The sequence below is a fragment of the Solanum lycopersicum genome, chromosome 11 (assembly GCF_036512215.1).
Source record: "Solanum lycopersicum chromosome 11, SLM_r2.1".
Lineage (NCBI taxonomy): Eukaryota > Viridiplantae > Streptophyta > Magnoliopsida > Solanales > Solanaceae > Solanum > Solanum lycopersicum.
The window spans coordinates 4,657,941-4,680,489 of record NC_090810.1 but is presented as its reverse complement, the minus strand read 5'-3'; the positions used below and the strand labels follow the sequence as shown (position 1 = coordinate 4,680,489).

The following is a 22,549-nucleotide window of genomic DNA, read 5'->3' as shown; positions in this document are numbered from 1 at the left end:
ATTATCCAACTATAAAAATCAAAATAAGAGAACCTTCAAAGTGAACCTTCTTTTACGAGTAGCATGTAGTTCGGTGCATAAAGTATTTTATATTAGCATGATTAAGAAATAGCCGTATTTCAAGAATTGTGATGTAGATAGTCGATTTTAATACAAGTATTAGAGATTGTTTTCACGATTCGAAACTGTGATTTATTGATCACACTGAAATAACTTTATCTTACGTTATTCCCAAAGAAATTTCAAAGTGAACCTTCTTTTATACATATGGTAATATGATGCACACAACATCTCACATTAGCAAGATTTATGAAAGGACCGCAGTACCCCAAGGGTTGTGATATAGATTATTATAACCCTAATGCATGTATTAGTGATTGTTTTCACGACTCAAACTCGTAATCTATAGGTAACACTGAAATAACTTTATCGTACATTGCTCCGAAGAAAAATTATGACTTTTTTTTTTGTTTGGGGTGCAAATTCAACTATGTGATGTTAACACGTAGTAGACTAGGTAGCTTGAGTCCAATATATTCTCGTTCAAATTCAGCTATCAATTGATTTAGATTGACTATTATATTATAATAAGGTAAAGATAATTTAAAAATATTATTAGAGATGACATTTCAGAAATATTATAAATATATAGTAAGTAATATATTTAGACTTGAAGTTTCTTGTGTTAAGGAAGAAATCTGATTTGTTTCAAAATAAATATTTTAATTTATCTGTCAAATTTTATATTATTACTGTCACTATTTGAGGACCATACTAGGATCAAATTGTCTAATTTTAGGGTTGAATTTGAACATGTATCAACCTTGTATCTTTTTTCTTTTAAGCAAGTTAAAGTTTGAACTTATTTTTACAGTGCTATGATTGAGTTAGTGCAATAGATTGTATCACATATATACGCATAAAAAGAGTGGTCAGAGATTGATTCGAGTTCGTTGTACAAGACTTAATGTGTTGTACTTTTCATAAATAATATGTAAGTTATCGTAAAAAATAAATTTATCTAGAATGCACGTATAAAATAATAACTATGATATGCCCGATGGTCAAAAGAAAAAATCAAATGCGTTATTTTGATTTTCTTAATCAACTGAATTTTCTATAACTATAAATTATTTTTTTTTACATATTCAAGAAAATATTAACCAAGAAGAAATAAGCCATTTGACTCTTAGCTTAAATGATTTTTTGTAGAAGAAGTGTATAGATATTCAATTTCTAGACCATCATTTAAGTCATATTTGTAAGGTCTCATATACAATTCGAAATAACTTTAAATATGTAATATCTGAAGTTTCATATGATAAAATTTGTGTATATATGCTTGAACTTGTAGATAGAAGTGTAAAATCAAATAATGTACCAAAGTTTTACTATTTTTGTTTTAATACAAAATAAAATGTGTGCCATGATTAAAAGAGTCCAATACAAATCATGTTGAATAACTAATTGGGCCAATTTGAACCCAAAATAAAGGCCCAAATTATTTTAGGAATGAAATGGGCTTATTCATGTTTGATTAACCCAAAACATTATAGACAGCATTTGCAGAAATGACCATATTTTCCCACTATTTAAAGCAACATATAATATCGACTTTTCATTCGTTTAATCGATCTCTTTTGAAGTAATTGCACGATTTTTCCTTCAAATGATTGCTCTTTAAATTTTACCTCTAGAAATCGAACTTATTCCTAGTGAGATATTCTGATACAAAAATATAAATGTATGTCCACGGAAAATTTATTTGTCCTCGAAGGCTAAAAATTAAAGACCAACACAAAATCGGACTAAAAGTTCAAACGACCCTTTTCCTTTTCAATTGGTCCATTATATATGGATCATCTTTTATTGGGCCTAATTTGGCAAAAACAAAAGTAAGAATAAGAGATTAAATTCAGCCCAGAGCCCATGTCTCAAAGGCCTAGATTGATACATTTGCACAAATAGCATCTTTTAGTGCCACCATTTAAATTATAATCCCACTAAAAAAAGATCTTGAGAAAATGGTATTCACGCTTATCATGTATGACTTGTGGTGATCCGTCATAATTTCTAAATCGCGATTATAAATATTTTTTTCTCGATAGTCGATATTAATTAAAATCCGTCTTAACAACATGATATCGCGATTCATAAAGAAAAATTTAATCAAACTCTCATGAATCATCATAAGTTTTCATATAGCTATAGCTGAAAATCTGATAACTCATCAAGATTTGTGGTCAAATAATCTTAACAATCACGATAGCATATTGTCCATAAATTCACTAACATTTTTTTTTCAAAATCGACTCAAATAACTTCAGTTATAATATACAACTTTCTATCAACCGCCCCAATAATTTTTACTAATAATTAAACTCGACACAAACCTTTAAAAGTAACAATATATAACTTCTGAATCAAAATTTTATCGAAAATAATATTTTCTAATCTATAAAAATAGAGATAAAATGACGCGGAATATGTTTTTATTAGGGTGGTAGTATTAAGAAAAGAGCTAACTTTATAAATTAGCTAAATAATAATCCAACACACAATATATAAATGCTATTAGTAGATTCTGTCCTTGTTCTAGTCGGCGAAGTTTCCTATTAGGCTATTACTTGTCACCTCTTCTTCAACAATCCCTTCATATATTCACTTAATTCTACCAAAGTTGTCTGTTTTTTCACTTCTCTGAATATGGGGCTTTGGGATTCTTTGCTCAATTGGCTTAGAAGGTAGTAAAGTTCTCTTCTTTTTGTATTTTCAAGAAACCCCTTTTGATTAGTTCCCTTGTTTGGTTGAAGCAAATATGGAGAATTGGAAATTTTATGAATTGTTTTGTATTTGTTTTGATATAGCATGTTGGTTTGTTTACTGAGTAGTAAGGAGAGGGGAGGGGGGAGTTCCTTTCTTTTAAAATCTGTTTGAATTTGTGTGAGAAAGGAAATTTTGAGGTGAAAAGTGGAAATTGGAGATTTTAGTTGTTCTTGTATCTGTTATTTGGTTTGTTCTGTTTCATGGTTGATGAATTTTGTTTGTCTTGGCATAAACTTGACTAGGTAAGGGTAAGGTTTGTGTTAGATACCACCCTCTTAGAGAGTGGTGTAGGTAACTTCAACACCCTTCGTTGAAAGATTATATTGTGTGTAATAGAAAATGATGTTGTGTGTAAGGTCAAAAAGATTACATACTAAAGTTTTGAACACTCTTCAGCAAAATTCCTAACTAAACACTACTTGTGGAGTTACACGCGGTATGTTGTTGGCGTCAGCTTGACTTAGGTAGGGGTAAGGCTGCGTATGCACTACACTCGTCATACCCTACTTTTGGGATTACATGGGGTAATGTTGTTGTTGTTGTTGGCGTCAGCTTGACAATTCAAGAACTTAAAAGAAAGTTACTTTGATTAAATGTAAAAGCTATGATCTTGATAATCAAATAATATTGAACAGTAGGTACTAGGTAGTCAAGTATTGTCTAGTTATCCCGATAAGTATTTATTACTCTATTTTTGTCTTAATCTTCGATTCTAGTGTTACTTGTTGTTCCCTTTGCTTCAGTTATCGTACACTTTGTTGTTGCTATGCGTTCTTTTCTTATTTGTTTTCAGCATGCATTCGTCGCTACTGTATGTATTTTACGTATTTGATTTTTTTATATGTTTTACTTGAGCGGAGGGTCTATCGGAAATAGCCTCCATACCTTCACAAGGTAGGGGTAAGGCTGCATACACACCACCCTTCCCAGTGTGTATGTTGTTGTATTTTTTTGGGATTTTACTTTTTCTCTTTTGGTGGAGGTGCTCATGGAGCATAGTATAGACTGTTGTTTTTACAGTAAGTAATAGCATTAGCAGTTTGACCAGTAGCTCCTCCTAAGTTTAATTACTCTACTTCTGTTATCACATTGTGTTGTTTCACTCGTTGTTTTTCTTTTTATGGTTGGTAGAAAAATAATAGCTCGTTTTTTGTCTTTAGCAATTAGTATAACGAATCACGGGATCTACATCATGTATATCATATCCCAGCATAATGATAGGTGAAGGAATTTAGCAAGCTTTATACCAAAGACTAACAGAATAACAAAGACTAAATATGTACTGGAGAGAATAATTTAATTAGTGAACTATTTAAATTGTACCAATGCCAAAAGCTGTAAGATATAGATAACTTTATGTTCTTGGACTAGTTTTCTTCTATACGTAGCAAATCTCGGACGACTTATTCCGAATTTCAGAACTTGTCTTGGAGTTATGCTGCAGAAAGTTCTTCGGTCTATAGCTCATTTGTAACCTTTGTTCGGTCAATGCAAGAAAGAGAGAAGTGATATAAACATAAGAACAGTTAGCAGTTTTTATCAAGAATAATTTAAGGTGAAGGCATCTCTGTCGCTATTAGCATTGTAACAATGTCATCCTTCTAGTTCCGTCTTCTTCAGATAGTAATCTAAGATGCTCGGACTCTTCACTTTCGGGGCACCACCCATGTCGACACGACGTGAGTGTGGGATCCGTACGGGATATGGTCAACCAATTTTGTGTATTTGACCAAAATCGACAGAGAAACTCGGGGCAGATACAGTGATTTTTGTAATAAAAGTTTCGGGACAGGTACAATGATTTTTGTAATAAAAACAAAAGCTAAGGTGAAAATTGAAGAAAATGGAATGCCTTGTATATAGAAATTTCTATTGTTGTCATTTTCCTTATATATCTTTCTGGGATTCTCCTTCGAATCAATATTTTTTCTCCTTGGAATGCTTTGTTAGTTTTCCACATACTTCCCATCATTTTGACATGTAACTCTGTTTTTAGATATTTGAATATTTTTTATCCGAGTCTCCATAGTTCGCATGTGGCTGGTGTTCTTTCAATAAAGCTGAGTGTAACTTTTATAGTAAGGAACATGACACTAGTAATTATGTATAAATTCACGAGAAGGCTATATCTGTGTGCTAATCAAACAAACGACTATTCTAAATATATCTTCACACACTTATCAGTGATTTGATGAACGTGAATGTTGAATCAGATTACTTACCAAAAAAGAAAGTCGTATCAGTTATGTGAAATTGTTGGTTTCTTTTGTACCTTTGAAGCACTTTTTTTGGTAATTAATCGTCCATTAAAATACTTTACCTTATAAAAAATAATTTTGTATCAGATATATGCAGTGTCTTAATCAAAATGTCGTTGAGTGCTAATGAGTGATGATTTTTTTGAAAAAATTATGTGTGGGTGTTCGCGGTGTTTCAGATGTTCTGCAACCGCGTAAACTATTGTTGTATTATATTATATGATGATATTACTACCATAACTGGATATCGCTCTCTTGGATTAGTCTGGGAAACTTAAACAGATATTACTATTCAAGTTGGTCTTTGTAAACTCAAATTCATGTTGTTGGAAGAACGACTCGTGCTTTTTTCTTTATGTTGTTTGATCCTGAGTGACATTGTCGATATCTAAGTTCTCTATGTGTTTCCATGTTTAGCCTTTTTTTTAAACAGGAAATGGAGCTTTCCCTGGTAGGTCTTCAAAATGCTGGGAAGACGTCTCTTGTCAATGCTATTGCTGTGAGGACCTTATATGCTCTCTCTCCTCTTCCATCTCCCCCGACCCTTTTTTCATTTTAATGGCAATGTGTTTTGATATTAGATATTTTGATCTTTATCAGACTGGAGGCTATAGCGAGGACATGATTCCGACGGTTGGTACCTTTTCCTCAATGAGTCAAACTAGTAATCCTGTCTTCTTTCTGTTACTTGCTCAATAAAGTTTCTTACAATTAGGTTGGATTCAATATGCGGAAAGTTACAAAAGGAAATGTGACCATAAAACTCTGGGATCTTGGGGGCCAAAGGAGATTTCGAACGATGTGGGAGCGCTATTGTCGGGGTGTCTCTGCGATATTGTAATTTCTTTCTTAATTTCCATCTTTATTTGCCTTCTCAATTTTATTTTTTGTTCGCTGGCTTACTACAATATGCACTTAATGCTTTTGCCTGAATTCAAGATTTTGACATCTTTAGGGGATGAAATTTCTCCTTATATGAATATGTACCTCGAGCTCCTCTAATGAAGTGCGAGGTGTGTTAATTATATAAAGTTATAAACTGCTGATTTTATAGTTGATGTCATTTTATTTGTTTCCTGGGGTCTGCCGCGACAAGTACTCAGTGCTGTCTCTCTCATGTCCGTCATTTCTCTGCCTAAGTTAACATCATGTCTTAGCTTCCCTCGTCCTTGTCATGGTAGTTTGATCGCTTATGTCCATATGATATTTGGGGGTCGTTTGGTTCTAAACAAGGATATCCTGGGATTATAATCCCCCATCCTAAATGGGACAGATAATACCAAGATTTGGTATAAAATCCTGTTTTAGCAAAATACCAATAACCAGACGCAGAATAATTGTAATTACAGGACAAGGAAAAAGACCCTTTGAGTGTTACTACAATCTCTAAATTCTCTGTTCTAGCCTCTTCTCTTTGTTCGATTTTTTTGTATTAGCAAGGACAATATGCAACATAATTCAATGCTAGAAAACAGTTTTTGTTGAAGACATAATTAACAATTTAAGCTTTTAGATGAGATTGTCACATAGTTCGACATTTTTCATCCGGTGGAAAACTTTCATTTGGCCCGAGTAGTAATCCTGTTATCAAAGTGAAAACTTTAACTTTGAGGCATTGAGTATGATGTGACTGTGCATTACATATTCAGGTTGAATTGACTTGGGATTTTTTATGCGACAGGTATGTTGTTGATGCTGCTGATAGAGACAGTGTACCTATAACAAGAACCGAGTTACATGAACTTTTGAAGAAACCTTCATTAACTGGAATTCCTCTGCTCATCTTGGGAAACAAAATTGACAAATCAGAAGCTCTTTCGCAGCAGTCATTGGTTGATCAACTGTAAGTCCTGAACATTAACCTTCACGTAAGAAGTTATTTCTTTGGCCGAATACACAGACAGACACCTAACTTATCGCGATTTTTCATCTAGACACCTTAGCTAAGGGTCTGACCTACTAAAAACCTTACATTGTAAAAAATGTACCTAAAAGTAAGGTGTAATACACAGATAGGCAACTTAACTGGGTCTCAACCGACAGCAAAACACTCCAACTTCGAAAATGCACATCTAGAGATCTTAACTTGGTTTAAGTTTGCTCCTTAAACGCCTCAACTTTGAGAATGCACCCTCTTGAAGGTGTTAATATGTTCCATTTTCAAAGTCAAGGTGTTTGTGACGAATTTAGGTGTCTGTCGATGTGTTCAGCTAATTTCTTCCCTTTTACGAATTCACTCACTGTTAACTATTTCTGATGCTTGTTGAATCAGAGGTCTCGACTCAATAACGGATAGAGAAGTCTGCTGCTACATGATTTCGTGCAAGGATTCTGTAAATATCGATGCTGTTATCGATTGGCTAATCAAGCACTCAAAGACCGCGAAATAAAGAGCTGCCTCCGGGATATAATAATCTGGAAAAATAGAATATAGTTCTTTCTGAGGATCTTGAAATGATCTGTTAATATATTTTCTGGCTGGTCTGTCTTTTGTTAGTTCTATATAGTCTTTTTTAATTACAATTCTGTGCTATAAAGTGCTTTGAACAATCATACATCTTTTCATTATGAATTTGCATTGTTCGTCTTGCTTTCCCTCTTGTCCGTGGGACTATACTGGGTATATTGTTGTTTGTTATCGTCCGTGGGACTATACTGGGTATATTGTTGTTTGTTATCATGCTTCTACTAGTACACTCGGACTTTTTCCCCATTAATCGAGGGCACTTAAACCACGTTTTCAGTTCGTGGCAGAGTTTAAACTCGTAAAAAGCTTGTCTACCTCCACGTAGTAGTGGTAAGATCTGCATATATTCTATACATTTTCTCCTTGAGGAATTGAAATTTGCAACATGTAATATCATAACTCATAACAAAATTACAATAGTCTTTGAGAATTTTTAGTTGTTGATATAATAAATATATAATTAAACACAACATGATAGGCACATGTATAAAACATTATAATATTTCTAAAAGAATAATAATAATAATTCAAAACAATGCAATTTGTCCTGAATTAGTTTTCCCAATGAACGCTTGACGACGCCGTTTCTTCTTCTTGTTGTTGAATATCAAAGGGAAACTTTGATAAATTTTCCCCATATAGATACGGCCTAGCTTTGATCAATCTATATTTAAATAAAAACAAATAAATCTTAATACAACAAAAACAAAATAAAACAATAACTCTCTTTAAATAAAGTTGTACATTATCTTTTTTATTTAGTACAATGTGACAAATATTAAATTTTCTTTGGAAAATGATAATTTTCAAATTGATGAAAAACACATTTCACAAAATTAATTTAATCATTGTATTAATAATTTCACAAATGATCGCTCGATATTTATTTTATCACTTGATAAAATTGAACGACGTCTTGATTACAGAAAATAATTATTGACTTTTCTAATACTTAAAGTTAAGTGATTTTTTCGTTAAGAGAACAATTTAGCGAGTTTAATCGGTAATGTGAAAGTTCAACGATCATTCATGAAACCGACTCGAAATTAAATACCTATGTTTTCTCTTCTCCAAAAATCGTGCAAGAGTTGCTCTACGAGCCATAGCAAGTGCTGCAAATTAAATACAAATTATATAGGTTTATTAAAATAAAATAAAATTAAGAAATAATAAAATTAAATAAATTAAAAAAGAACCAAGATAAATATACCTCCTTTAGCATAATTTGTGGATGCATTTGAAGGGTCTGATTTATTTTCTTCATATTTTTCTTTATTCATCACTTTTTCTAAAATCTCATCCATGTGGAGAGTTGTTGATTTAGAAACCAGGTCAATTATAAGCTCAGCCTATACAATTTTTAAAAAAATATATAATTAGAATATCACTTCTAATTTTTTTTAAAAATAGATACATAAATTAAAGAGATAATTTTAAAGACCTTTTTATTGATAAATAATAATAATATACGCAGAATAATCTCAAGGGTGATCGATGTGTACACAATGATGTGCTCTTATTCTCACCTTGAATTAAGGGAGAGAGGTTTTTTTCTGATAAACTCTCGACTTAAGTTAAGCAATAAACATATTAAAGTCAGTAAGCAAAGAAAATACAGTAATGAAGAAGTCACATTGGAAATAATGAAGGGAAAAATTTAATATGATAACTGAAATATAAAAAAAAAAATAATAGGTAATAATAAAATCGAAAAATAAGATAGTACCTTTTCTGGTGATATACCCGGAAAAATATGGACCTCACCCATGTAGAATATGGTCAATGTTGACTCATTTGGACTCAAATTGTCATAATTTTTCCTGCAAAAATAATTGTTTCGATTTTAAAAAAAAAAAACTTATACTTTTTTTTTTTTTGTAAAATATAATTTTTTTAAAAATATGGAAAAATAACATAATCATAAAAATAATAATACCTTGAGTCATAAGTGCTTGTTTTTGCTAATAGAGGAAAAGTCCCTCTAAAGTATTGGGGGTCAATGGTGGATTTGTAATTGTTTAGGGATGAATTTTTTGAATTAATGGAAACTATTGGGGTGGATTTGTAATTCTGGAAAATAGAAGAAGAAAATTAGATTTTTAAAAAGATTAGTTTATGAGAATTTATATAAATTAAGGAATTAATTAGAATTAAATAGGAAATTGTGAATAACCTGAAAAAATGTGTGTTCATGGTGAGTAGCTAAATCAGCCAATGAAAATGGCCACTTCATTCCAGATACTAAATGACAAAATACCGTGAGTTAGCTAATGAGGTTAGACTAAATATAATCGCAGATATAAAAAGATCATTTTTTTTAAATGAATTAAAAAAGTTATACACATAACTCAAGAATGATAAAAATTGTTTAAAATATTATGGACGAGTTAAATCTTAACAATATTGAATGTTCTACGGAAAAAATGTATTGTCAAATTCATGATTAAAAGTTTATAAATTTTAATCTATTTAAGTTATAAACTAAATTTTAAATTTATAACGTACATATATATATATATATGCATATCATGGTTCACGAATAGAAACATAGTTATATTCTGACAATTTTATATGGTAATATTATTCGGACGTAATTTAATTATTTAATTATATATTTCCTATTTAGTATAGTACTCAATAATTTTGCTTATCAGGAAATGAACAGACAAAATGAAGTCACTAATGGAACTCTAAAGTCATATACAAAAGATAAAATTTTGACTTTACGAGTTTTGAATTTAAAGAAAATAATTTATTAACTAATTCTTTTTTTTTTCTTTTCTAATTTTTCTTCGAATCATGAATTTCTTTTCTGTTTTTTTTCTTCAGCACTTTATGAGAAAATTTAGGATTCAAAACGTTCAAACTATAAAATAAGTTATTTATATTAATATTAAAATAGATTGTTTGCATCACCTCTTATGTGTGTAATATTTATATGTCCCTAAACCTTATTTTGAACAGAAAAATATTTTGATGGATCGAAATATCTTTTTTCATAAATTAAACTACAACAAAAGGACCAATTCAATAAAGATTATGACTAAATTATATATATAGATCTTCCTTAACAATTTCAGAATTATGAATATCGAAATTAACAAAAGAAGACTAACAATAAATTGACTAGAGAAAAGATTTAAGTGAAAATTCGTATTTCGTCTCGAATTATCATTTATTTAAATAAGTATCTTAAATTATTAATTATTTTAAAAATTTAAGATAAAATTAATTATTTTGAAAAACTGCGAAAACCTCAATTATGAGAAGTGATCTTATAATTACAAAAAAAAAAATCATAATAATTATGTAAATAATATATCACGATAGATAATTTGAGAATGAATAATAACAAATAAAGTTCACTTACCATATATATGAGATCTACTCATAATAAACCCTAATAAAAGTTAGCACAAAGTATGGTTTTATAATAACCTTATACAATTTTTAAAAAATCTACTAAAATTCCATAACAAACCTAAAATCAAAGAAGATTTTATAATTTTTTTTTCTTTCCTTTTTTTTTAAAAATATATATTTTTAAAAAATAAATTCTTTGTACCTTTTTTGTGTTGCTTCTCCATTTCTGATAATTTTGGTTTGCTGTTGAGGTCCATAAAATCTATCTCCATTCTTGAATCCATTTTTTTTTCACTTCCAAAGATTTATAAAACAAATTTAAAACTAGAAAATCAATTAAATAAGAATAAATATTCTTATTAATTGTTAAAAAAGTAGAAGAAAATAGTAACAAGTAGAATAATAGATAAAATTGAGAAGCTTCATGCAATAAGAAATACAAAATTTATGGAAGATAAAAATGAAAGAAAAAGAAGAAGAAACAACTATTAAAATTCTCTAAAAAAATAAAATAAAATAAATTAGACAGAAAAAAAACGTGTTTATTGAATTGGTCCCTCTAAATTGATAGCCACAACTTGTTTTTTTATTTTTGGGTTAAGTGCAGGTTTTAATTGATTTGAAATACAAAAATAAAATGATTGGTTGATATTTAATTAAATAGTTCTTTTTCGTTTTAATTTATCTGTTTTTCTTTTTTCTTTTTTAATTTATTTAAAAAAAGGGTTGATTTTTTTTTATGACTTTTTGATTTCAAACTCTACCTAACATGTTTTAATACCATAAAATTTAAAAGACTTTCTTATTTTCTAAATTTCATTTTTAAATTAAATTAGAATAAATAAATTAAAATAAAGAAAATAATATAATAATATTTTAGAGAAATGTTTAAAACGAGGGAATGTATTTATGTCTAATCAAATTGTCCTATTTTTATCTCAAAGGCCACATGTACTACGTAACGTAATTATAATTGTTTGTTTTTTATAAAATGAAAATTTCTAGTACTAATTAACTATATTTTAGGTTTTTATTTATTTCTTATTCAGTGTTACAAGTCCATATTAAAGTTTAGATTAAATTTAGATCGCACATTACAGGATCTATTCAGAGATAGCACTCTCCCAATAGAAATTTCTTCATACGCAAAGGCCAAAACTTCTAATTTAGAGCGAACTAGCCTCACCTGCACCACAACTTATATTGGTATGATGTATTAAATATTATGGTGGTGATTGATGATACGTTCTGCGATTATCTTTTGTGAAAGTTTCTTTGTTATTTCTCAGAACTTTCGAGTTTGACCACAAAAAGGAAATACTTTTTATGGGGGGCTGAAAATATTCGCATGAACTTTTGTAACATGTGTTTAAATTAATCGAGTTTGAGTTTAAAACAAAAGATATATACAAAATAATTTGATGTATTTTCCTTTAAAATCGAATTATTTATATGGATTGTTCATTTCTTAATCAGAGATTTAGAAACATTTTAGCATAAATTTTTTTTATACACTGTAACTTAAAATAAATCAAATTCTAATAATGATATCAAATTGAAAGATCAAAAATCAAACTCACAATTGTCTATAAAGATATTACTTGCTCCAAATATCCAATGTGAACTAAAACGACGACGTGTTCCTTATGTGGCCTCATCTATTATTGGTGAGAATAGTTGAGTTATTTATCCATTATAGTTGTCTATTACCTACTACTACTAAGTTTTTTTTTTTTTCAAATTGTGAAATTTATAATTTTACAATAAGCTCAAATTAATATAATAAATTAACATTTAGGTCTTATGTAAAAAAATTACATAAATATCTTTATTAGATACATATTAATTTGTATATTAATATCAATATATTTTAAATTGAGACACAATATTATTGATATTATAATTTTTACGTCTCATAAAAATGTTTAAAACGAGGAAGGTACTTACATCTTATTCAATGTCCTATTGGCATCCCAAAGGTCACATATACTATTAATGTCATTATTTAACCTTCTATAGCTATAGGTTTACATTTTTATTATATTACGGTGGTCCTGAATTAAATGTTCTACACTTCTTATTTGATATAGTAATTTACATTGTTATATATTTTATTATATAACGGTGGTCCTGAATTAAATGTTCTATACTTCGTACTTGACATAGCATGTACATACTTTCATAGTGTTTTTTTTTTTAAAAAAAAAAGAGTCATTTGAGGTGAAAGTCACTATTTTAACCATGTTATACTAATATAACCAGCATACGAAATGTTAAAAAGAAAAAATAATTTTTTTATGAACTAATTGTTAAGAAAATGGACGTTTAGTCTTACTATACACAAAAGTTTGTTCATGATGTGAGGAACGATTGAATCATATAATAAATGAGTCACATATTCACGTTTCAATTGATGTGGTCAAAATTATGATCTAACATGAGAAACATAATATGAAGATCGATTAATGTCAGATATATTAATAATTATAATGTGAATCTAACTTTGATGTCATGTAAAGAAAATATATCCCTCAGTCAAATTTAATCATATAAAATAGTTTGAAGTGAAACAAAAAGTGGATTAATTTTTAGTATTAAGGAGAAGTAGGGGTAGTTTCTATCCTAAGCATGTTTAAATTATTTTTAATTAGTTTTTAATATTTCATAAGTCTACCAAAGATACTTTTTTCCAATGTAAACTAAATTGACATGGTCCTTTTGTAATTATTCATTTCATTAATTCAATAGTGAGAAATGACTTAGTCTTTTATCCATGTTTATCATATTTAGCAAAAAAAAAATTAACATTATATGCCACTAGGTACTATATATAGTCTATAATATATATATTAGATAATTTAAGTTTTTAATTTCTTCTAGATTTTCCACATTTTTTTTCTTTTTATGACTTGTGCACCACCAATGAACGTATAGAATGACAGCTAAATTTTTTACAAAATAATATAAGTATGATATGAAATTAAATTAATTAATTGAAATGTTCTTTGAGTATTTTTTACAAGTATATATTTACAAATTTGAATTAATGAACTGAAACGTTCTTTGATCATTTATGTGAATATATATATATATATATATATATTTACAAATTTATAATATATCATAATTAGAAAACATAAAATTTGCTATGGAATTTGTTGATGAATTTTGTTAAACTAGATTTGTTAATTACCTAGGAAATTTGGTACATGGCTCATTTCTTATTTTTCTAATAATACAATTGTTCCAATACTTATTTATTTGTTATGTTAAATATGTATTTTGATTTCACATTTGACAGTAATGAATTTTTAAAATAGTTTAAATATTGGACAACTTTTACATATAGCAAATAAAAAATTCATATTTGTATGCTATAGCAAACTTTGCATAATTGCGCTCCATAGCAAACATAAAACTGTATAATTTGTTATACATATACAATTGTATAATTCGCTGGCCTATTTCGCTGCAATTGTATAATTTGTTTTGCATACAGTTGAATCGAATTAAAATGTATGCATATTGCATATTTATAAGTGTATAGCAAGAAGATATATGTTTTTCTTGCTTTATACAAAAACAGAAACACAATATATACAATTCTGTTGTATAAAGCTAGAGAAATTTGTATTTCACTGCAATTGTATAATTCACAATTGTATAATTCGTTGGCCTTTTTCTCTGCAATATTTGAAGTAAAATGTTTGTAAATTGTATAATTAAGTGTATAACACGAAGATATACATTTTTGCATTTTATATATACAATTTTCTCTCGCTTTATACAAAACAGAAACAGAATTATACACTTCTATGTATAAAGCGAGAGAGGCGAGCGAGAATGGAGAGTGGCGAGCGAGATTTTTGGGAGAGAGACGCTGGCAAATTTTAGCTAATGTTTGCTATGGAGCACAATTAAATCAAACCCTAGCTTATTCCATTTAATTTAGATTATTAATTTCCTATTATATACAATTTTCCCTTAAATATAACCGTGTGCTACTTAAGAAAGGACCAAAATTATTTATTTTTATTAATTAATTAAATGTTGAATATACTTAACAAAATTTTCTTTATGCTAATAATGGCCTAAAAATACTATTATTCTACTTTAAAATACTTCAACTTTCTGAAAAAAAAGGAAAGAAGAAAATGGATATTGACACATACTTTTTAAAATTAAAGATAAGATTCCTAATAATGGCTTTATCCTTCACCATAAAAGCTGAAATATTAAGTTCCAAAATGGAAATTCATAATTTCTAATTTGGAATGTCACTTCTTAGATAAAAATATCTCGTTGCATAAAATATTCTACATTAATAAGGCTCAAAAACGAACACCACATCAAAGAATATGATGTATATATTAGTGAATGTTTTCACAATTTAAATTCCTAATTTATAAATTACACGAAAATAATTTAATATTGCTCGAAGACTTTTCACTTTTTCTATACAAAATTAAATTAAATAATTTTTTTAAAAAAATAAAAAATAAAAATTGCAAAATCTGTCAGTATCTAAATGCAAGTGGGAGAAAAGAATTATTGCACTCTGTCACCGACAGATACACTTCAATGCCCATCATTCATTCAATTATATTTCTTTGATTTTCCTAAAAAAAGGAAAATAATAATAATTATTTATATTATATATATGGGCAAAAAAAGGAAAGAAATAATTCAAATCATCATATAGAGATTAATAATAGCTAAATTAGTTAATAAGTTGATTTTAATATTTCGTATGTTTCATTATCTATGTCATAATTTAAATTTTAACTATGTTATATAAAATGGAAGGAAGAAAAATAATATTTTGATGATTAACAAATAAAATTGTGGATTTGTACGATTTATAAGTAGTTCAAATGTGTTTTAAGATTTAAACTGAAATTGATCATAAAATTGAATGAAAAAAAAATTATATAGTCGTGTGAATGACTTAAAATTGAACTTAATTTATCGAACTATTTTAGAATGTTTTTATGAAAATTAATAATTTATTGAATTTTTCTTATCTCTAAATAAATATAAGATTTGTATGTATACGTTATCCTTTTTGAATCTATCATAAAATTATTGTGAATATGTTATTATTATCGTGATCCTTTGAGAGATATTGTCGTACTTGAGAGCATTCAAACAATTCTTTATCTTGAGAGTTCAATTTTGTTTCTTTAAAAGGATTGGTCTTTTGTAATTTATTGCTCTATTTTGCTAAGTTAATTTCTAGCTTGTAATTAGAGATGGTAAAATTAGCTCATTAAAATATTATAACTACGCGTTAAGTTGGGTAAGTTTGAGTTGATTACTGACCAACTTATCTTTTAGTTCAGTCCATCTTAACCTAAGTTATTTCACTCTATCAAAGTATGGGCTCATATTAGCTCAAATTGATGACAAATCTAGTTGAAATATTTTCAAAAAAACATTTTAGTTGATATGTTATTAATAAATAGTCATAACAAAGAAAATAATTTTATAAGATACTGAAACAAAATAAAACAATTAAGGCTTACTGTAGGAGTTGTTGGAGTGAGTTATAACCCGCATTATAGTTCACCAACTCAATTTATTTTGATCAGTTTAAATTCAGTCTAACCCATTCATTTGTCACTTACGGAAGTTATAGCGATTTGAGCTCGTTTGTTTAGTTTGGAGTTGATCTAATATATAATTAGAGCCGTCAATATAGGTTAGACCCTTTGGGTAGGTCTGGCTTAACCCAGAATTTAATTGGGTTGGATTAAGATTTTTAGAGTCCATTTAAAAAAAAGATTTTTTTTAGCTCGACCTAAATAAGTCTGCTAATTTGTACGGCTTGAGAAATATTGATAGGATCGACCTGTGGGATAATAAAGATTAATTACTCTCTCCATCCCATTTTATGTGGATCATAAAAAGAATGTCACATTTCCTTATATAGTAAGTATTTAAAGGCATAATTTATCTTTTACCCTTGTTTGGTCAAACTTAATATTAAATAGTACTCTAATACATTTATGAGGAGAGATAAAAGTGAGTCTATTTTTAAAGGAAAATTTGGTAAGCAATTCAAAATCTTCATTTATTTTTTAAACTCAGTCAAATGGTGCAACATAAAATGGAACCAATGGAGTAAAAAATATAATAAAATATAATATTAATGATAGGGTATTTTGGAGCCAATAGGTTGGTGGGGAGGGTATTTTGGAGCCAATAGGTGGATGGAGGGTAATTTTGTACCATTTTCAATACTTCGAGGGTATTTTAGGCCCTTTTCCGTACTATAAATGTGTTATGAAACTATATAAATTTAGAAGAAAAAGAAAGTAGGGAGAAGAGAAAAGACTTCTTATTTCTCTTGAAGTATATTCAGGATTCAGAGATCTTTCACCAATCTTGTTTACAATGAAGGAAAAAACCCTTTATTTATAGGGAAAACCTTACTTGGTCCCCAAGTAGGATTCCTAACCATATCCTATAAGGACTCCACATGATTAGACATTCACTATAATACAAATTGTTTATAACACTCCCCCTTGAATGTCAGTAGATTTTGTGCCTCGTTAAAACCTTACTAGATAAAACCAAGTGGGAAAAAAATCTAATGAAGGAAAAAGAGTACCCATATCTAATAATACGCATTATGGATGCCTCATTAAAAACCTTACAAGGATAACCCAGTGGGACAAAACCTTGTGAGGAAAAAGAGTACATCGCGTATTAACTCCCCCTAATGACAACATCAATTCAGAGACTAGAATCTTCGTTTTCCAAGCTTGTGCATCATCTTCTTGAAAGTTGTAGTTGGTAGGGACATGGTGAATAAATCAATTATAGTATTACTTCAACATACCTCTTGCATGTTGATATCACCATTTTTGGGAGCTCATGAGTAGAAAAACTTTGACGAAATATGTTTTCTTCTATCTGCTCTATGAATCTTTCCTTCAAGATCAAATATTTTTGCAAGTTCCTTTTTTTAACTTCTTTAAGCAAATAATCTATTGCCTTTTGAAAACTCTTCAAGAGTTTCAATTCTAGTTATCAACTTGCATAACAATATTTGTATATGCTTCATGCATTTTGAATCGATTTAATCCTTATAAAGATTATAAACAAGTTCTCTAAAAACTTGCATATACTTTAGATTTGAATCCTTCATGACTTTTCATATCAATTTTTTCATATAACAACATTTAATATTAGATATGTGACATCTTCTAGTGCCTAGATTGCAAGTCAAATAAGCTTTACGCTTACCAAGATGCATCATTCCACTTTTCACTTGATAATTATTTCTATACAAGCATGCTTTAATAGATGTAGAATTCATATTCTCATAATCTTTTACAATATTGCGCGCTATTGTATCAAAGATATCGTCAACGATATATCATTTTGTATCGATTCACAACACGATAAAACTTATTGAGATCTCATCACTTCATTATTTTTAGATAGCTACCCCTCTCATGAGGTTTCATAAAGTGTTATGTCGTAGGCTCTCCAAGAGCACATTGTCTCCTTATTATGATCATTTTGATTCTTTGATCCTCCCCCTTTTCCAAGGATTATTTTATTTACAATTGATTAGTCTATCATGCTTCATGTATGTCATAGACTTTATCCTTAAAGGGACATTTAATAGAAAATATTTACAACTTTTGTGTTGCTTCTAATCTCCCCCTTATGTTAGACAAACTAACATATATCTCAATCTTTGGAGAATCTATCCTTGTGCATCAATGTATATTCATTGATTATATACCACATATCAAAATAATCAGCTGAAAAATATTTGGTCCTTGACCACAAACCGATTGAAAGAAAATCTGTTCATAATTTATTGCTTTGATGCATACAATTACTTTTGTATGCAGTATCTTATTTCAGATCAACACATGGAGCTTTATTTTCACAAGCAATGATTTCACCGTCTCTGACATTTAATATCACAACATCTTGAGTATTTATCAATATTATCAAGATAAATTGTCTTGATTTCATATTCTGAAATTGTGTTCTTAACTCAATTATTTTTGCACAAATAATTTTGTGAATGTCAAACTACATGTTGACACAAACGCACATGTGATTATCTTATAAATACATCTTTTTATCATTTCACATGATAGGTGAACGGGCCCATATTCACCTTTTATACTTTTCAGAATTTAGGGATTTAGTCCCAACTTTAGTTGATCCAATCAACTTTATCACGAGAACAAGCAACGTAAAGAATTCTTGAAGAATCTTCTAATTTTTCAATGTATGTCCATTACTCAGTATGCACATCTTTGGGATGACCAAATTATTCATGCCAACTAATAAAATTATTAGTACTCGTAAACTCCAAGTTTACTACGTCATGTGCCTTTTGCTTTAGTAAATTTCTGATTTACTATTATATGAGTAAATTTCAATTTTATTAATCCAAACGTAATTTTTAGATTTATTTCTTCTCAATTACTTCACCCTTTAGGTGAGTCATGATCCCATCATTGGATGAACTAATCTGAAGAAAATTGTGCATGTAACATATTATTTGTGTCAACATTTTTGCAATCTTTCTCATGCCTAACATGGTGGCTTATACCTCATTCCCTTTAAAGAATGAATTTATAAATTTACCATTTATCAAAATTTCTCATTATTCATGAATGAAACACAAATATGTGAGCATACCAAATAATGATAGCTTTAGTACCTCATTCAATATCTATGCGCATTATTCAATCACTTGTCTTCTTTCAGACATATTATGCACTATAACCATATTCACTTTATATAATGGAGCAAATTCAGTAAATTTCATGACTTCTCATCAAAAACACATTAGTTTTTCTTTAGTCATTATTATATCATGAATATGGTGCATTGAGACTCACATTCAATGTCTTATCCATATAAAAGGGCCTTAGGTCATAAATCGATGGATCTTGAACCTAATATCTTATCATCATGGTGCATCAGGACTTTAACCCAATGTCTTACCCTCTTTTTGCGATTGGACATAAATTCATCATCTTATTCTTTTGGTGCAATGAAACTTAAATCTATCGTCTTACCCACAATGAGGCTCAACCTCAAGCCTTCAAAATAATTGTAATTTTACCACTTTTAATGACCATTAATATGATCGTACATTATAATTACACACGGAACTGTTATTATTGAATTCTTATAATCAACATTAGTAGTTAATAAATATAGTTTAATAGATCACATACCTCATATAAAGGTTGAAAACATACCTTTCACTAAATTGTGCTTATTCAATTATTAAAATAAATTAAGAAATGTTTCTTCCCAATCGATTAAAATTAAACATATAAAAAGTCAACAAGTCTCTTTAAATGCTTACTTTAGATGGTACCTCCAGACCCATCACATAAATAATTATAACATAAAGATAAATCATACTTTGAAGATTTAAGAATCTTATTGCATAACTTATGCAAGATCTCTTTTGCACTTTTTCCATCTTCTTCATAATTCTTTAAGAATAGAACAATCGTGCTGATAACGTGTTATGAAACTATATAAATTTAGAAGAAGAATAAAGTAGGGAGAAGAAAAAAGACTTCTTATTTCTCTTGAAATATATTCAGGATTCATAGATCTTTCATCAATCTTCTTTACAATGAAGGAAAACCCTTTATTTATAAGGAAAACCTTACTTGGTCCCCAAGTAGGATTCCTAACCATATCCTACAAGGACTCCACATAATTAGACATTCACTATAATACAAATTGTTTATAACAAAATGGTAAATATTTTTTTTATTTTAGTAAACGTTTCTTGTTTTTTGGGCCCGTGGTTGGGCCTTTACATATGAGGCTTAAAGAGTGGGAAAATTATATGAAATAGCAAACATTCATAACTAATTATATCATAGGGGTATAGTTTAATTTATTTACCTTATATAATTATAGTTTAATTTTTTTTGCTATAATTAATGGGGTCCACAACCTAATGTAACCAATAGTATAAAAATCTTATTTTCTAATTTTGTATATAATTATACACAAAACAATTTTCTCTCTCCTTTTCACATTCCAACTTTTTCTCATAAATTTAATACTCCAGCTATCCGGTTTGAATTTCAAATTGTTGTCCAAAATTAGATTACTCCCTCCCGAAGTTGAAGTCAATTTTGTAAGTACTCCTTAATTTTAGTTGTTTACCTCTTCTTCTTTTTTTTACTTATTCAAAATTTGTATATGTGTTCTGTTTATTATTTTTTTCATATATTTTGATAAAATAATCGATTTTTTGTTCTTGATAGATCTAAAATTGGTCAAACAATGAATAAATCATCTCCATCTTTGAGGATTACCAGAGGTAGTCCTTTGCATGTCAATGTTGTTGACATTTTACCATCCTTTTCAATGGGGTTAACTCAAGATTTTGGGGTTGATGTAGGGTCTTTGGGGAAAATCAAAACAAGTTATACAAGAACAAACCATGGAAGAGCTGAGATCAAAGAAAAAAAACGACCCTATGGCAGTTCAACAAGTTATTAAAAATGTCAAAGCTAGAGGCATTAAAATTGTACAAGGAAGAAGAAAGAGGAAAGCTGTAAACATTGAATCAGAGGAAAATGATTCTGAAGTTGTCGGATCTGAAGAACTTCATAATCACGAGGTAGTGTATTAAAACACAAAGTTAGATATAATTTTTTGGTTAATTAGTTGTCAATATACAAAAAATATTGCTTAAGTATTGTATATAGTATATTCCATGTTTAGTAATTGTATATAGTATATTGCATGTTTATGTTATTTTTGTTTTTTGTATATATATACAAAAAAGTAATTGGACTTAACTATACAGATGGAAAATTTTCATATACGATTAGAATTTGTATATTCTATTAGTTATATACAAATTATTGAAGTTAGTAAATATTAAGTTTATATACATATACAAAAATTGATATGTACATGTCTGTTTTAATAGCTGATAGTAGGGGATTGTATATTAAAGGCTCATTATTTTTTTATATACATATATACACAAAGTAATTGAATTTAGTTATATAGATGGGAAAATATCATATGTGATTATAATTTGTATATTGTAGTAGTTATATACAAATTATTGAAGTTAATATATATTAACTTTATATATTATTGGAGTATATATAAAAAGTCATTTAGAAACTTGTATATAATGTCATGTTTAACTAATATATTCATGTACACATATCAAAATACAAAAAAGGTAAGTTCATATATATATACAGAAATTAATTTGTGCATGACTTCTTTTTAAATTATTTTCGTATATATATGTAAGTATATATAAAATTATATTTTTGTTTCACTTGCTGTATGATTTTTTTTTTGAATTTGAACTTTTAGCTTAAAAAAGGGGACGTTTCCTGTAACGACCTGTTTAGTCGTTTTAAGCGGCAGATTTTATTTCTGGAAAAACTGGCTGAGACGACGGAACCCACGACGGACCGTCATGGTCACGACGGACAGTCGAGGGTGTCTCGTTTCAAAACACTTAGAAATTTTGAAATTGGGTACTAAAAATCGACTCTCTAAACTTCGTGACGGAATGGCAGGACGGACCGTCACAGGCGTGACGGACCGTCACAGACTCTTTGGTGGAAATTGAGTCTCTGAACCTTGC

The 22,549-nt window shown here is 28.8% G+C and overlaps 2 protein-coding genes across 2 annotated transcripts; one reads left to right on the top strand and one right to left on the bottom strand.

The window, feature by feature from the left end:
• Positions 1 to 2,540: 2,540 nt before the first annotated feature.
• LOC101254552 (ADP-ribosylation factor-like protein 8c) lies at positions 2,541 to 7,674 on the top strand. The gene is made up of 6 exons (XM_004250125.5): positions 2,541 to 2,744; positions 5,502 to 5,583; positions 5,685 to 5,717; positions 5,800 to 5,921; positions 6,766 to 6,927; positions 7,357 to 7,674. The coding sequence occupies exons 1-6, from the start codon at positions 2,707 to 2,709 to the stop codon at positions 7,472 to 7,474; spliced, it is 555 nt and encodes a 184-aa protein (XP_004250173.1). The 5' UTR covers positions 2,541 to 2,706; the 3' UTR covers positions 7,475 to 7,674.
• A 272-nt stretch (positions 7,675 to 7,946) lies between these two features.
• Prg1 (Pto-responsive gene 1 protein) lies at positions 7,947 to 11,283 on the bottom strand. Its single transcript, NM_001247332.1, has 7 exons — positions 11,117 to 11,283; positions 9,725 to 9,792; positions 9,488 to 9,621; positions 9,278 to 9,371; positions 8,762 to 8,900; positions 8,606 to 8,663; positions 7,947 to 8,215 (listed from the first exon to the last, which is right to left on the bottom strand). The coding sequence occupies exons 1-7, from the start codon at positions 11,196 to 11,198 to the stop codon at positions 8,104 to 8,106; spliced, it is 687 nt and encodes a 228-aa protein (NP_001234261.1). The 5' UTR covers positions 11,199 to 11,283; the 3' UTR covers positions 7,947 to 8,103.
• Positions 11,284 to 22,549: the final 11,266 nt, after the last annotated feature.